The sequence below is a fragment of the Dipteris shenzhenensis genome, chromosome 22, assembly GCF_047967505.1.
Source record: "Dipteris shenzhenensis isolate YYH24624 ecotype China chromosome 22, Dip_SZ_1.0, whole genome shotgun sequence".
NCBI lineage: Eukaryota > Viridiplantae > Streptophyta > Polypodiopsida > Gleicheniales > Dipteridaceae > Dipteris > Dipteris shenzhenensis.
Genome location: NC_141617.1, coordinates 48,444,120 through 48,461,965, shown reverse-complemented (window position 1 = coordinate 48,461,965; position 17,846 = coordinate 48,444,120). Strand labels below are relative to the sequence as shown.

The following is a 17,846-nucleotide window of genomic DNA, read 5'->3' as shown; positions in this document are numbered from 1 at the left end:
CATTTGAGAGGTACCCTCCCCCTCCATCTGACCTTAGGCATTTTATTTGCAAGCCTGTTTCTTTCTCAACCATAGCTTTAAAAGCTTTGAAATGCCCAACACTTCACTTTTCTTTTTCATAAAATACACCCAAACTTTTTTGCTGTAGTCATCAATAAAAGTGACAAAATAATGACAGCCTCTAACAGATGCAGCTTTAGTAGTCCACACATCAGAGTGGATTAATTCCAATGGCCTCTTACTCTCTTGAACATGTCTAGGAAATGGTTTCCTTGCCTGTTTTCCAAATTGACAGGCTTCACATACCTTATGCATTTCTGCAACCTTGAACTTAGGCAATCCTACAACAATATTCTGGGCCTGCATTAATTTAAGTCATTGTACATTAACATGACCAATGTGTTTATGCTAGATATCAATATCTATAACTACACCGGTCCCATGTGCAAACATTGCTGCACTCAATTCAGGCATATCCGCATCCAATGTAAACATCCTGCCCTTCTTCTTCCCTTTTGCTATCAAGCGACCTTTATTTTTCATATCCTTAACAAAGCATCCATGAGGATTAAATCTAACCTGCAAGCCCTGCTCAACCATTTGACCAATAGAAACCAGGTTCTTGGTGATATTCAGGACATGAAATACATCAGATAGGTATTTCTTTTTCCCATCCTGCATAGACAAAGGAATTTTACCAATCTGCATAATAGGATGTGCAGTATCATCACCAATCTCCACAAATCATGGTCTTTCCATTTTCCTTGCATCGTGCATCCATTCTATATGACTTGTCATGTGGTTTGATGCACCTGAGTCAACATACCACACATCATTGCTTTCTTCTGCACTTGTCACAGAATTGGTCATGTGTTGCACCATAAACAAATGCTCATTTCTGTCATCACCCTGTCTACTAGAGGATGCATAATTTCCTTGCTACAATTTTCCATTCATGATGTCATTCTGCTTTTTGTAGCAGTCTTTAGCCATATGACCCATTTTACCACAGTAGTAGCATTCAACATTGTTGTTTGCATTTTGGCCTCTCTCCCATCCACCATTTGGCTCCCCTTGCCTCTAAAGTTACCACATCCTCCTCCATAGGACTTGTTTTCTTGAATTTGTTGCATATTCTTATTTCTGCCACAGCCTCCAGATCGGCCTGCTCTACCTTTGCCTCTACCTCTTCTAGCATTTGAGTAAAAGATAGTTTCTTTAGAAGTTCCTCCTGAAGAAGATGCACCACCATTTCTCTGCTCTTCAAAAATTAGAAGAGCAATAACTCCTCAAAATTAGGAAATTTTTCACGGACTGAAATGGATGTCCGGAATTGTGCATAATCCTTTCCTAGACCATTCAAGGTCACAAAAATTAAATCATCATCTTTCACTAGCAACCCAATGGAAGCAAGTGCATCTGCAATCTTCTTCACCTTCATGTGGTAGTCATTGATGCTCATATTTTCTCTTTGCACATTATGCAACTCCTGCTTAAGCTGCATTTTTTTGGCTTGCGTATTTGTGCTGTACATTTTTGTCAAAGTATCCCACGCCTCCTTCGGCATGCTTGCATCCTGAATATGCATAATCATAGAATCTGAAATACTGATAGATAGCCAGTACATAACTTTTCTAGCTCTCTCATGCGATCCTTTAAATGCATGCAACTCCTATTGATTGGGAACATTAGGAATAACCGGTTCTTGTTCAGCTCCAGTAATGAACTCCCAATAACATTTTCCCTTAAGGAAATTCGTCATTCTAAACTTCCATGCTTGGAAGTTGTTCTTGTCAAGCTTTTCAGTGACTATCTATGAAAGAGCATTGGATGCCATTACAGAACACTGCAAAAAAATTCTGCGACTGCAAAAAACACAACTTCTGCCTCACAAGGGCAAATCTACAAAACTGACAAAAGCAGTATTTGACCACACAGTCACTTCCTAGTGACGATTTTGCATCAACAGGCAATAAGAATGATTCTGTCACTCCCAATATCTTTGCGCATAGGCATATGATGCAATTTTTGTGACAACTTTCACCAACCTACAGAACAATGGTCGCACAGCAAAAACAAGGCACTTTTCTGAGTGCCTGCGAAAAACTTCTGCCACCAAAACGGGCCCCGAAATTGCCTTGAATCAAAAAAATAATGTCACCTAGGGCTTTGCCTTGATCCGTAGCATATACTACCCTCTTGCCACACTATGAAGGGCGTCCCAATCTAAGACAATGCACTCTTGCACTTTCCAGCTGTGCTACCTGCAGAGATTCACTCACAAACTCGAAAAAGGAGAGCAACACTGACCCTCTTACCAAGACACCGCAAACTTGGTTTGCTTTCTTGAGCTCCTTACCACGAACCAAGCCCTGATATGTGTGAAGAGAGTGGGAGAGAAGTAAGGAGTCTCACTTGCAGCTTTCTCACATACACAATGGGGGAATACACACCAAGGTGGAGGCTGAAAATAGTTTTCCTCTTCTTAGTTATGAAATCCAAAAGAACTCTCTCTTTGTACAAAAGGAATAGGTGAACCCTATATGTGGGTCTCAAACCAAACTCAGCTAACCTAGGTGGGATACTAACTGAGCCACTAACTAGAGTACATAAAGATTGCTATCATCCAGCTATTATTCATGGGCGATGTACCAATCGCATCTGCAGCTAACAAGTCGGTGACATAAACGCACAACGGTCACCTTGGCATATCAAAAGTGGAGCTCGATATCTCAACATGTACTCAGGTCATCCTTAAGTTATTTAATAGGACAAGTTTTTGTGTTTATTTCCCAAGGTTTTTATTTAGTTTTATTTATGGGAATAATATTTTAATGCTCCTTGGCTTCATTCAAAGTATATTTATGGTCGTGCCCATCGATCGATGAAAGAACATCAAATAATTCCTCTTCTTTTGTTCTTTTTAAGTGCTGGGTCAGATGCATCGATGTAGAGGCAAATGTGCATGAAGGAAGTGGTTTTGTCGGTGAGGCTAAAATGTGAGTGTAACTTGTGCCAAAATGTGCACCATACATGCTCATCATAAAAGTAAAGGCCTTAAAAATGATATTGAGTACTTACACAAACCTAATTACTACTCTGATCTAGATCTATACCAACCATCGATCGATGAAAGAACATCAAATAATTCCTTTTCTTTTGTTCTTTTTAAGTGCTGGGTCAGATGCATCGATGTAGAGGCAAATGTGCATGAAGGAAGTGGTTTTGTCGGTGAGGCTAAAATGTGAGTGTAACTTGTGCCAATTTGTGCGCATGATGTGACGAGTGCATAGAGCACCAAAAAACGAGCAAGTTTCCTTTTTAGATCACCCTCAAATTCTTCTTGGATCAAGAGATACGACTTGATCTAGGTGGAGGGGCAAAAGGAGTGCAAATGTGCTCAATGATGATGTGTCACTGTGGGTCACATGCAGTGATGATGTGGCACTATGCCTAGCAAGAGGTGTGCCAATGGAGCCCTGTGCTGAGGTGGCAGGAGTGATCACATGAAGTGACTGTGGATAGCTGAGGTGGCATAGATGATGACGTCAGTAGATGACATGGCACAAGTGACGTGGTAGATGATGTGGTAGGTGATGTGGTAGTGATGATGTGGCTGATGAGCTAGCACGGTGATGTGGCTTGTTGACGTGATAGTGATGACGTGGTTGCCACTGTGGCAGATGACGTGGCAGATGTTGAGGTGGCTGATAGGGTACCACGTGGCAGTTTGGTGACCAACCTTAACCTGGGTTATGTAACCAACCCTATCCACTTCTAACCAGAGTGACTCTAACCGGGTTACCTTGACCCAAGGTGGGTGCGGTCTGTGGAGTGCCACATGGTAGTTTCTCTCTCAGAGAATGGATGAAGCGTTGAGAGGCTTGGAGCTGTTGTCGGTCATCAAGAGCTTGGAGGTCATGAATCCGTTGAAGGCCGCCACGTAGGTCTCATTGTAGTAGAGAGAAAGGATGTGCAGTCATCTACATCTAATGTGGCACAAGGATTCATATGCAAAATTCCATACTGTGCTTAGCAAGGGTTACTATGTGCTTAGGTGGCATGATGATGTGGCATTAACCTAACCTTAAGCCTTAACCAACCACAATTAGTTTGACCAACTTATGCCACGTGGTAAACGATTAACCACTCCCAAACCCAAGGTTAACTAACCTTACCTGGGTGAATTTCTATCTTGCCACTTGTCTTTGGCAACGGTGGCCATGCGTCCTAAGGTCTCACCTTAGGAGAAAACAGAGAAGAAGCTTTGAAGCTTCTCTGGGATGAAGGTGAACTAGACGGTAACACTCAGCGGTGGATAGGAGCCAGTGCAAGTCGTGGTGATTCCTGCAAGACTCTTGAAGTGGATCTTGCCAGTGGCAGGTTCGTCCACTTTGATCTCACCAACAGGTGGCCACAACATTAGCTCCTTCACTTTCATGCCCTTCAGCTTCTTGATCTTGTTCTTTTTCGATATAGCCTTTGATCTCAGTGTCGTAGCTCACCAGTTTGCTAATCAATTGGAACTGATGCTCCACTTTCTTCTTTTGGGCTATCCACATGTAGCCCGTCTCTTGGACATAGACGATCTCGATCATGTCCTCCAGTGGGAGCAGACCCGTTGGAAGCCCGAACTCCTTCAAAAACGATGCGACCGGCTTCTGCAAAGCCTCTTTGTGGCCTTTCCAGATTGCGGCACCTTGTCTCTCTAGAGGAACTTCTATTGCCGTGGCCGTTGTTTGGATGCTTGTCGATGCTAGAGACAGCCATAGAAGATGGTGTTGGAGCCACCTATTGTGAACGTGCTACTCCTTGGAGTGCTTGGTGGTAGGCGGCTTGGCATGGGCGCAATTTGGACGTATGGGCTAGTGCGCTACTATGCAATTAGAGTGAATCTTCCTTTGACTGAAGATGGTGCCTCACTATTTGGAGGCTCCTCGGTGAAGCTGGCGTTTACCCGATGAGTCTACTGCTGGTTGTGAGCATTGGAGCTAGAGAGCTGGTGAGAAGCACTGGTATTAGAGTTCACCTATGAGCCAGGAGTTTGCACGAGAGCGAGCTATTGCTAGGAGCCCGCACTGTTGATGGCTGTTGTAGATGCTTCAGCCTTAGATTGGAGAAGCTTAGGCACTGCTGTTGCTCATCGTTGGAGCAGAGAAGATGCCTCCGAGTCATCTAATTGCAAGGATCTTGTGTTGTTGTGAGAGCCTTGGACCTATCCCTCTTTGTGTTGAGCCTTAGACATATCTCTCTTTCTCTCAGTCTAGAACCTAGAATAGGATTAACTCTCTCAATCTTTCTCTCAGAATGAATACTACTAGCAAGTCTCTCTCTCAAGCAAGGACAAAGATCTCTCTCTCTTGGCAATGACGAAAATTTTCTCTACGGAAGTGAAGAACACTCGAGAAGCTCTCAATCTCTAAATCGATCTCTCTTGCTCTCACAAGAAGGATGGCACCTCAACGAAAGGTAGAACCATGCTCTGATATCATGAAAAAATATGGGATCAAGGAGGATCAAAGCACCACAAGAGAGACATAGGGTAGCAAACACTCAATCTATTGCAATGTGTACTCAACAATACATGATAGGCTTCTTATATAGAGAGATCCTTTAGAATAGTCAAACCATGTGGGATCCTCTCATCCACATCTCTCTTTGTGGATATCCTCAATCCACATCTCCACATCATGTAGTCCACATCCTAGGGTGGCTACTTTGATTCTTTCCTATACCATACCTTAGCCTCTAATTATGTGCTCATGGCACCACAACTCTCAACAAAGATATCAAACACGCTTGGTACATAACTTTGCATAAGACAACCAAAACCATGTAGGAAAGTTGAGGGGTGGTTTTAGGAAGGCTAGGAGGTGTAACTCTCATTCAATAAAGCCTACCTTCCCACAATATTTACACAATCCATTCTTGGATCAAAAGTAATATATGTTCCATAATATATCGTTTGAAAGATATGCACCATAATTGGTGATCTTGCTTTTCCTATTCATACAAACAAAAACTTGGTCCTATTGGATCTTATCGTAGAGTGGCATAACAAGAACATACCTGGTAATTAGTCAATAGTTCCATGACACATATCAATTTGAACTTGAGGCTAAACAAATCGTCATCATGGAAGATCCCTTTCAACATCAAGGAGCTATCAAGATGCCCTTGTTCCATTAATGGAGTCTAAATCCATTTGCAAGATGAATGATGCCATGATTGAATACATTTTGTTGAATGGGATGCCCTTGGAGCAATTCAACATTGATAAGATGGTAGTATAGCTACTACAAAAGTTGTATAACTTAAAATAGGCTAAACATGAGTAAGTGGCAAATTATGTTAGAAGACTAAGGCACCTTCAAATAGATTGAAAGGGATGCCCAATGCAATAATGTTGATGGTGAATTGGCTTGCATTTGGACCAAAGGAGCAGCTTAAAATTATGGGTACTATAGACACTCATAAGATTGATGCTCTGGTGGATGCTACGATGGCTCACATTGAAAGAATTGAGAGGGATCTAGTCCAAAAGGTCAAAGAAGAAGAAAAAGAACAGTAATGCCACACATGAGACTCTAAGTCTAATGATTTGAAAGGAAAACAGAATCCTTTGAAGAAGAGAACAAGACCTTGAAGAAGGATGTAAGAAGTTAGAAGGTAAGATTCTTGTATTTTGAATAATGATTAAGCTCCTTTGGAGGCCAATTTGGGGGTTGACACTCCAAGTATGGCATACTTTATGTATGAAGGATGGTCACCCCAAAGGAATGTCAATGAAAGATTAAGAAGTGCACAATTTGTTTGACCATCCAAAATCACACTTTTGATTAAAGGTTTTATGATAAAAAGATTTGTTGATTGAGGAGTACCAACCCACCAATAAAACCACTATTCTTATTAATCAAATTGAAGCAAAATGGATAAGGCACTATCAATATGATACCTACCTCATTCCCTATTGATATGGAACTCACCTCACTCTCTAACAAAATGGCTAATCAATGGTGTGTGAATTCTAATACATTGATCTCAAGTGTGAAAACCCAATAGATTGGAAACTGAAGTGGTTGGTTGACAGGGTTGCAGCCTCTTCAATTACATTCAACTCCTCCCACTTCTTCCAAGATGCAAACCTAGGTTTGTAATCATACCGAATTGCTGATTATACAATCGACTATAAATCAAGAGATACAAATGGCATGCAATGAAATATAATCTATATAACAACATTTATTTGAAAAATATGAAGTGCTTTCAAGCAAGGATATAATCATTTTTCATAATGAGGCTTTTTGTCATGCCATGAACAATAACAATGTATTAATGCAACCCTATGCCACTAGGGATGTCTTTAAACTAGATACATAAAAGGTTGATCTAAAGCTGAACCTAAGCCATAGTTGAATGAATTTTCAAAATTAGAAATTGATTTTTTTTAATGTGGCCCCTTTCTACCATTTTCTTGCTACATACTAACATTTCTCAGTTTTGCATTGTGTTGTAAAATGTATTCCTATTGCTTTTTAAAAATTATCTCAATAAAAATGCCATATGTTTTTGAAACAAATTCCTCTTGTACTAAACAGAATGGAACACATTGTTTGCAATTCATTGGAAACGCTCTTTATGACATTGTTTTAATAATAAAATCAAAGCCATGAATATTTACTTCACAAAGATCCAACCCCAATGTGATATAATAATTGTTTTGAGGAAAAGTGAAATCATTAGATTCTTTGAAATAGTGAAATCCATTCATTTGTATTAGGGGTTAATATTGTGCCTACATTAAAACATTTAGGGATGGTATAATATTGTTGCTCCAACTTTTGAGCATTTTTAAAAGTTTATGGCAACTTCTAGGAGACTAGAAAATGGTATAGGATTTAAAATGCTTGCAAGACTTCTTGTAGACAGTTGATATACTATTAGGATAAAGATGTGTGCAAATGCTTCCTTTCTTTAGTCATTATACTTATTACTCTCTTACTAGCTAGTCAATGTTTATTAGTGATGTGCCATGAGTTATAGTTTTTCTTTTGTACAGGTGTTATAAAGTTGTTCTTAATTTAAATGTCCCAAAGTTTGCAAAATTCTTAATTCTTATAACATGGTCTTATAGATTTATTTCAACTTCTATTCATATAGTATCGAACTAGAAAAAGCTTTAACAGGGTAACTCCACATTTTCTCTTCCACAATGAAATCACTAGGTCTTATGATTATTTGATTCAAAGCATTGTATTTTCTCTTGTTTCCTTGCATAATTTATAAATTATGGCAGAAAAGTGAGTGTAGGTGAATGCATATGGAGAAAAATAGAGGAGAGATGCAAAAGACCAAGGGCATGAGGGGTGAGGGAAGGGGCGGCAATTAAAGTAAGGGCATGAGGGGCCTATTAATTAGGGAGGGGGACAGTAATGGTACCAATATAGTCTCCATTGGACATTGTAGACCATCAACCTAAGCAACCAACATCTCACTAAAGTCTCTGTAATAGAAACGAAAAGGGGCAAGTAAGAAACGGTAGCCAAAAAAGTAACTTGTGGGTGAAAAGTAATAGTCTAAGGCCTTCACCAAACCTATCCACTCCTACTACCCCCTTGTCCCTTTTTCCTTTAACACACAAAAGAAAAAAGGAAATAATGTTATCAATAGTCAAATTCGATATTGCTTAAAGAATGAGGTGCATATAACCTTGCATGGGCTTGAAGCATTTAAACTAAAGTGCAAAGGAATTCTATTTCATGAATTGAATTCATGCTTTATACTTTTCAATCAAAGGACCTACTAACACTTGCTGCCTGTAAACAAAATAACCATGCAGTCACATTTGAATGATGGTAGACCTAATTGAAATCGATGCATGAGATGGATGGGGGAATACTCGTGAAATCTAATGGAGATGGACAACTAGGAAAAGAATGGGGAAGGAATCGTCTCACATTGGATGACAAATTCTATGCAATATGGGCTGGTGATTGCTTGCACATTGAAGCTCAACGAAGTACAATGTATTGAACTAACATGAGGGCCTTTCAAGAACAAGGTCTCATGGTGTGGTCCACTAGCGCCTCTAAAAATTTTTTGCAAATGGAGTTGGTAGCTAATATAGGCCCTATGGACCATGCCATCCAACAAAAAAAGGGTGTAAGGATCTTCATGAAGACAAATAAAGTATAGGGACAAATACTTCATGTGCATTGCGTATGGGTAGCTTGCCATTCCATGTATATTCTATGTAATGCATTTACTTAAGATGGTGAAGGTGTTGAGCTGGGAAAGTGCCCTTATGTATAACACACACAATAGGTGGAAGCTTCATAGAATATGCCCCCTCCGAGGTAATAACAATTTGAGGTTGGCATGGATAATGTTCACCAAACTTGAGGATTGATGCAAATTTTCAGGTCCCAAAAAAGGCATGAGTTTTCTATTCAATACAAAGGAATTGCTAACGAAACCATCACTAGTAGGTAGTAGAATGTGTTCATGGGAGAGGAAATAATTTGCGTGAAGATCAATCATGTGGATGAAGGGATTTAAGATACAAGATGAGAGATGGAGTTGCAAGAGGAAAGGGAGGCTCTAAGGATAGAGATGAAGATTGAGGACAAGAGGGGGAGACGGTTTAAATTTCCAAACAACTGAGAATGTGGAGGAAAGTGAGCTCGAGAAATTTTGACTAGGGTAGTCAATACAGCTTCTTGTGTTAATTCCTTGAGAGTTCAAGTGCATTACATTGCTACTAGTAATATAGTTTGAGGTTTCAAATTTCCAACAAACTGAGAATGTGGACGAAAGAGAGCCTGAGAAAATGTGACTAAGGTAGTCAAAACAACTTCATGTGCCAATACCTTAAGAGTTCAAACATATAATGTTTCTAACAGTGGTATAGTTCGAGTTTAAAAGAGGATAGAAAGTTAATAAGGTATCACTTATAGGAGGTGCTATGAGCCTTGAGCAAGTGATGGCTTAAACACTCTTTTTTTGTTGTTGTGTTTAAAGATGGGCACCATTATCTCTTCATGGATGGGTTTTTGCCACATGGTAGCTTGGAGGAGAAGAGCTTAGGAAATGTTGCCACGTGCTACCCTTGGACTCTTTGGACAATCAATACCTCTTGGATTACCACCCTTGGACTTTGGATCTTTTATAGACTCATGATCCACCACAAGCTCTTGGACTACCACCCTTGCATTGTAGACTACCACGAGCTCTTGGACTACCAGCATTGGACCGTTAGACTGCCATGGGCTATATTAGACTTACCACCCTTGGACCCTTGAACTACCACTAGCTCTTAGACTACCAACGGCCCACATCTACACCACACATATACACTTGCATATGTGTGCACAACGCACACATACACACATGTGTGCTCACAAATACAGATAGGTACACACACACACACACACACACACATACATAGCATAAGAGCAAACATAACATGCACATGTGTACACAACACACACATAGGTAGGAGGTGCACAAATATGCACATACACACACATGCAAGTATTTGTGCAAAGTTCAAACACAGATGCTGTCACATATGCAAATAGATGCATACACATAAACACATATGTAGGCATGCACCCATACACACACACACACAAGGTGCATACGTACACATGGATATGCACATACACATGCGGGTTGCACATACATAAATAGCTCTTTGCTTATATTATTTGACCAAACAATCATTCGGTGGGCACTCATACAAGAACAAGTGAGTACAAGTACTCGTGAACATTGCCTTAGGTTGTGCTAGACGCAAACGATTGTCAAGATGAATGGATGAATAATTTGCAACACCTAGATTTCCGAAAGCTCATGAGTGGAACCATTGGAAAGTTTGAATGCTATAATGCAACCTCTTCCAAATGCAAAGCCATTTGCAATTTGCAAAGTGTGTTTCCATCTAATGAGTGGAACCATTGGAAAGTTTGAATGCTATAATGCAACCCCTTTCAAATGCAAAGCCATTTGCAAAGTGTGTGTGTGTGAGAGAGAGAGATGAGTGAGTGAGTGAGAGAGAGATTTAATCAAAATAGAAGAAATGGTAAAGCGTTAGTAAGCGCTGTCTTTAAGGAGTGCTAATAGTAAAGTAGGTGTTCGGTGACGTGGGAGCCCACAAAGACACGCCCGGGGGAGGGTGACGTGGAAGGGCCAGAAAGGCTAAGCGACCTTGCTCTATTAGTTCTGCGTTCTTGAGAGTTAAATTAGCCGCCCTCTTCTTCTTCTGAAAGTTCACGTCCTTTTAACGCCGTTTGCTCCCAAATTTCTGCTCTCTGCCTTTCCTTGCAAACCATCGGTATCCCGATCTGCTCCGAAGTAACGATGGGCCTTCAACCTGCCGTCCTCGTGTTTACCGACGCTGTCGCTCTTCCTGCCCATGCCATCCTCTGGGCGCTCCGGACTTTCGAAGACAAAGTTGATGGTGGAAATCGTTTGGCTGTCATCACGCAGGCGTCTCAACTTGGTTTGCCCCCCTTCTCTTTCTCTCTCTCTGTCACACGCGCGCACGCACGCACATGCGCCGAACGACAAACTTTTTATGCCATTGAAGATTTCAGATAATGCGCTTTGTGCAGTGAGTTGATAGCGTTCCTTTACGTTTTTATTTTGGAGTCTTCTGCTAATTTTCCATATTGTTATATTTTGGTTGCTTGTATCAGTCGGAAAGCTCAAGCTGGAAGCATCATCCGTAGATATCGTGTTTTCCTTGGGGGAAAACTGCGGATTCCATTCTGGGATATGGCTGTTAGATATTGCACGGATTTTGAAGCCAGGTGGAGTCCTCGTGATCCAGGAGCCTGAGTCGGCTGACAAACAGGTAAGTGTGAATCATAGAAGCGTCGTTTTGAATAGATGTTTCTGTACTTGTATACGATGAATTTTATTCCTAACCTGTTTGTGTTGCTTTGTAGGCTAAATTAGCTCTGGAGCGAAGTCTTTTGCTGGCAGGCTATATGGACTTACAAGCATGTCCCCAGTATGTGGAGAATGGAAAGAACGGAAATTCTTTTGTTGCGGTATGAGTACTTTTTATACACTGAAAAATGGATTTTTAATGGCTGCAGAGATTGCGGTTTATCCCTTGAGAACTGAACATGTGCTTTCATTTGAATTGGAAGTGATTGTTTTGTGTGGGTTGATTGAACTCTGATTTCAAGCTGTGTAAGTCCAGAATGAGAGTGGACCAGTGTTGAAGATTGCATTTATATCTTTTTGCAGGTTACAATGGCTTTTTTTTTTTTTGGTAACAAATTATCTTTATCTTATTCAGGTAAGAGCAGTAAAGCCAACTTGGGAGACTGGAGTGTCATTTAGTTTAAAGCAGAAACCGACGGCATCAGAAGGTAAGTTTGGGCTATGCTCCCTTATGACATGAATGCAAACATCATGGGCTTCTGTACTGATGCTGTGACATGAAACTATCAAAATAGAGAAGGTCAACGGCTCAGTATTTAAGTTGTCCATGGATGAGGTTGATGATCTCAAGCTTGGTGGCATTCCTGTTGGTGTTGGAGCACTCAAGTTACCCACTTATGAAGATGATGGTGAATATGATTTGGTGGATGAGGATACTCTACTTACCGAGGAGGACTTGGAAAAACCAGAAGTACCAAAAGGTGCTTATTGCAATCCTATGTTAAACTTGCCTTGCTAATGAAATGACAGAATCTTTGAATCCTATGGTGATATCCATTAGTAGCCACTTATCAGTTCAAATAATAATTTTGGGAAAGCGTTCAACTTTTTATAGGCTTGTGGAATGTGTCATAATTTTTAGTGGATTCAAGCTTCGTGGATTCTGAAACTCTCTGTTTGATGCTACACTATGGCAGTTGATGACTGTGAGGTCGGCAAAGCTGGAAGAAAAGCCTGCAAAAATTGCACTTGTGGCCGTGCGGAAATGGAAGAATCAGAAAAAGTGTCATTAGCGGTTGAAAAGCTGGACAATCCTCAGTCTGCTTGTGGAAGCGTAGGCCCCTTTTACATATTAGAGTGTAGGAGTGGAAGCCGTGAGGCACTGTTGGGAAGTGCGTACATATCTGGTGTTGATTGTGGTGTGCCGGCGGTTGCTTCAAGTAGTATTTCATTATTGGTCATCCAAACTAGTCCACCATCTTTTTGTGGATGTTGTCAAAGCGTTTGGCTTGATGAGGAGACATGAGCGTGTGCTTTGACTTCATTGGAGTGTGCTCTTTCTCAGATATTTTAATGATAATGGGCACACTGAAGACTGATAATTAAAGAGTGTGGTAGAATCATCTTTACTAGATTTAGATGCTCGTTTGGGAGAGACTATAATGAAATCGTTTAGACTTCACAAGCAGTTGTAGCTTGAATGAAGAGATTTTGGACTATTTTTATATTGGCCTTCTCCTTAGTGCTAGCCTTCGTCATGGCTGAGTTTACCCTTCACCACCAGAGTGCCAACAGAAACTCAGTATGAAGACTTTGTATAAATGGATGCTCAAGTATGTGTGGGTGTGAGGATTTGTATGTGTGAGAGCATATGGTCTCACCCACTGTTGGGCGCCGATGATGTCAGTGGGGATGTCATAGTAGCTAGTCCCTGCTATGCGCGATGGAGTTTATGGTTTTCAATCTTATGAGTGGCTATCGTGAGATTGAAACTGCACTATGTTGTGTTTTTAGAGGATGAGTTTGGGAATGTTCCTGGATTCATCTAGGTATATAGAATCATCTTTGGTAATCTTACACATTTCTTGATTGCCAGTGCGGTCTTGGAGATGCTTTCCGTTGCAGCACCTGTCCATACAGAGGCATGCCACCTTTTAAGCTTGGAGAGAAGGTATACCAATGAATGCCTGTGACATGTCTTGTAGTTTAAGGTTTAAATATGAGCAGCAATTGTAACTTCTTCTGCTGCAAATTTGCAGATCACACTTTCAGGAACGCTGCTGACTGCAGACATCTAATTGGGATTGATGTGGTGACGCTAATTGCAACTAGAGGAAACGATTTTGCCGCACCGTCCTCCTTAATGACAATATGCTCATTCATTGTTCGATTAGAAAGTCTTACAAAAAGGTGGTCCATTAGAAAAGGTAATTGTAGGAAGAGGACCCAAAATATAATGTCGTTATGGGCTTCAGTGTATCAAATCATTGGTTGTATTAAAAACTTCCTGATATTATGTGGCAGCATGTATTTTTCTTTTTCTTTGGAGTAGTGTAGACTATGTTCAGAGGAAGTGTCCCGTCTCTTGAGCATAAATTATTCTTTTATTTCATGTTATTTATAAAATTTGATTATTAGACTTTCAAATCAGTGTTGTAATTGCTCAGCGACATCGTCTTGCTGAGTTTATCTAATGGGCATGAAATGTAATGTCACGGGCATCCACAAGCCTGTGGCCATGCTAGTTGGTGCCAACACAGGCATCCAGGTCAACCGCCACGCATGCATTTGTACAGCTATGCAGGCAGCCTTGTGCAGCCAGCAATCAGCACAATCAACAGACAGTCAAAAGATAGAGTTGACTTTTTTGGTCAAAAGTCAAATCATTGACTTTTTGATCGACTTGGTCAACGGTCGACGTTGACCAAATGGGCCAGGCTGATCTAACAGCCTATAAAAGGTCAGCCTTTGGCCCTCACTTTCATCCCCACAGTTGGGCATCACAGGCTCAGTTCAATAGGAGTCGGGCCTCTCTGCAGCAGACTAGCAGGATGCCTTAGCCTCTATAGGGATCTAGTGAGAATTCACCTTTCCTAGTCAGCTTAGTCTTTTCCAGTTTTGCAGTTGAGAGTTTCAACCCTTTGGGCAATCATACCTTTCAGTTATATTTCCTCTTCGAAGGCTCTCTATATTCTCTCACTCACATCCACCGCACCACTTTGTGTATTGAGTGCATCATCTTGCAGTTTGTAGTTAGTGAGCAAGAGAGAGAGTGAAGATCATCTTATCCCCCCGCTACATCGGTGTCAGAGCTTCATATATTTTTATGATATAGAGGGGTTTTAGGGGTATCTTTTTTTATATTTTGTCTATTTTTATATTTTGTGCCTACCTCGTGACTAGTGGTAGGACCATACTCCATTAGTTGCTCTCTCCTTACTCCGACCTTTGTGTCCTAGTTCTATAGCCATATGAGAAGCTTGCACAGCACTCATACTATCAATGGGTGGAGCAGTCTTTAGCATATTTATTTGTGACATGTTAAGTTGAGGCAAGAATTCACCACCACTGTGACTTGGCATATGGAATGCATCCTCTAATTCTCTCTTATCACATCTAACCCTCGCTCTTAGTTGGTCTGCAAGAGGAAGCTTTCTTGTATTATATTCTGTTATTGATCATTGATGATTTTGATTACTCCATTCTTCAAGTTTTTCTTGGACAAGGTTGAAATCTTTATGGCCCTCCACCACTGGTAATTATGCAATTTTGTTAGAAATCAACCAACAAAGGATACACACAGCGGAAGACTAATAGAATAGCCCAGGGCAATATTTGTTAAAGCACCCCTTTGCTAGTAGATCCCCAAAAGAGAATTTGGTGAAAACCTCTCCAATCATAGAAAAATCCTCGTCGTTCATTGAAGCATTCTTTCCTCGAAGAGGCACAAGAGGCATACGCTCAAGGTGATCTTATAACTAGAATTGCTTTTTTCTTCTTTCCTCAGCAGGCAGATGTTGAGGATACAACCATTATCAAAACTTGTAAGGGACTTGGTGAGTCCTTGTGGTTGATCTCTGATCCAAGAGAGTTGAGTGGAGCATCATTGAAGATGTGAAACTTAAATTGTTGAAGCAATGGGTGGTTGTGGATTTCAATGATAGTCTTCTGCAATAGGGTAGAAGCACTAGAGGAAGAGACAACCAATGACTATCAAAGTCTGCAATTGTTTGGCAGCTTTTTGGTTAATAATCAATGGAAGTGTGCACGTCCTTGTTGGAGATATTCTGAGTTGGTGAACCATTCAGTGCAACTTTAATAAGGGCCCACGATATATTCCATGAAAGGTTGTGAAAGACTCACAATCTTTTTGAAGGTGATCTATGGTGGAAGGCAACAATCTCTTGTTGTTGTGATGATTTTTTCATAAGGAGTCATACCTTGTATCGGTTCGGTAGGAAGCCAATTAATCAAGTAGTTAGCTGTAGCTATTGCTTCTGCCCAATACTGATTCGGAAGATGCTTTTCACTAAGCATTGCTCTAGCACTGTCTGCTAAAGTCCCATTCTTCCTTTCAGCTCTTGCATTTTGCTGAGGAGTATCTGCACATGTGAATTGTCTTCAAATGCCGTGATTTTTGCAAAAGTTCATGAATGCTGAAGACATGTATTCACCTCCTCTGTCTGATCTCATGACCTTGATCTTTCTGCCTGTCTGGTTTTCTACCATGGCTTTGAATTCTTGAAATCTGGCAAACACTTCAGATTTCTCTTTCAGAAAGTAGACCCAACAATATCTGCTATAGTCGTCGATGAAGGTCAAGTAATAAAGTGAACCATTGATGCTGCGAGTCTGGGCATAACCCCATACATCTGTATGAATCAAATCAAGAATACCTCGTGCACGAGAGGTACTTCTGACAAAGTTGGTTCGCTTTTGTTTGCCGAAGCAGCATGCTTCACAAACCTTTCCAAGAAACTGTAGCTTCGGAATCCCAATTGCCAGATTCTGATTCCGGAGATCTAACAAGTACTTGAAGTTGACATGACCATATCTCTTGTGCCATTTTGCAGATAGTGGCATCTATTGCATTTGAGCTGACATGGCATGCTTATCTGGTACTGTAGCTAGCATCCTGTATAAGCGTCCTTCCTTGACACCTTTTGCTACTAGCTGACCTCTTTTGGATTTGTCTCTGATAGTGCATTCATCACCGTCAAAGATGACTTTGTAGTTGTGTTCCGTCATTTGACCTACTGACAAAAGGTTCTTGCTGAGCTTCGGAACATAGAGCACATCTTTGACTAATCCTTTTGTACCAGTGAAATTGTTCATAGGGATAACACCTGTCCCTTGAACCGGATTCGGTGTATTGTCTGCTGTGTAGATGACATTCTTTTGACCTTCTAATGGCTTCATTTCTGTGAACCATTCCTGATGATTTGTCATATGAGATGATGCACCGCTGTCGATGTACCAAGGATCCTGTTCCACTTGGTCGACTTGATAGCTGAAATCCTCTTTGAAATCAGTGTCTAGGTGCATTGTATCAGTCTGATGCAATTGCTCACTTGCAAGAAACATATTTCCATGTTCATTTGCGAAATGACTGTGACTAGAATGTCCACCACGATGATTTCCTCTTCCTCGGGAATCCCCTCGATTATTGATGGATTGACCGCCTTGGTCATACTGCTTCTTGCGGCAATCTCTTTCATAGTGTCCAAACTTGTGACAGTAGTTGCATTGAATGTTTAACACCTTGGTGGATGCATTCCCTCGTCCTTGAAATCTTCCTCGGTTGGAATGATTTCCTCTTTGCTGATTCTGATGTTGCTGAGGATGATGCTGATGCTGATGCTGATTTTGACTTTGATTTTGTTGATGATGACCACTTTTCTGATATGATCTACCTCTGTTTCTGCCTTTGCCTCTGCTTCTGTCTGAAGCTGTGAATGCCTGATCATTAGAATGACCTTTACGTGCTTGAATGGCCTGAGTCCTGAGTTCTTCACCAAGTAGAACTGACTGAAGTTCTTCCAGTGTTGGAATTTGCCGTTGGATGGCAATACTCTGGACTAGATTCTCATATCCTTCTCCTAGTCCATTCAGGATTACTTGAACCATTTCTGTGGGATTCATAGTCTCTCCTGCTACTGCAAGTTGATTGT

At 40.9% G+C, this 17,846-nt stretch overlaps 1 protein-coding gene and 1 pseudogene across 1 annotated transcript; one reads left to right on the top strand and one right to left on the bottom strand.

Moving 5' to 3' along the window:
* Positions 1-4,294: 4,294 nt before the first annotated feature.
* LOC147888216 (uncharacterized) lies at positions 4,295-5,175 on the bottom strand (annotated as a pseudogene).
* Positions 5,176-11,260: 6,085 nt separating this feature from the next.
* On the top strand, positions 11,261-14,280 carry LOC147888215 (Cytokine-induced anti-apoptosis inhibitor 1, Fe-S biogenesi). Its single transcript, XM_087393552.1, has 8 exons — positions 11,261-11,503; positions 11,700-11,857; positions 11,952-12,056; positions 12,311-12,383; positions 12,471-12,656; positions 12,873-13,009; positions 13,772-13,846; positions 13,935-14,280. The coding sequence occupies exons 1-8, from the start codon at positions 11,362-11,364 to the stop codon at positions 13,971-13,973; spliced, it is 915 nt and encodes a 304-aa protein (XP_087249678.1). The 5' UTR covers positions 11,261-11,361; the 3' UTR covers positions 13,974-14,280.
* The last annotated feature ends 3,566 nt before the right edge of the window (positions 14,281-17,846 follow it).

What these genes read in the sequence shown, in the direction of transcription:
- LOC147888215 (XM_087393552.1), top strand. Translation starts at nt 11,362, where the DNA reads ATGGGCCTTCAACCTGCCGTCCTCGTGTTTACCGACGCTGTCGCTCTT. An exon ending in CACGCAGGCGTCTCAACTTG is followed by an intron (nt 11,504 to 11,699) that starts GTTTGCCCCCCT and finishes TGCTTGTATCAG; the next exon opens with TCGGAAAGCTCAAGCTGGAA. An exon ending in CTTTTAAGCTTGGAGAGAAG is followed by an intron (nt 13,847 to 13,934) that starts GTATACCAATGA and finishes GCAAATTTGCAG; the next exon opens with ATCACACTTTCAGGAACGCT.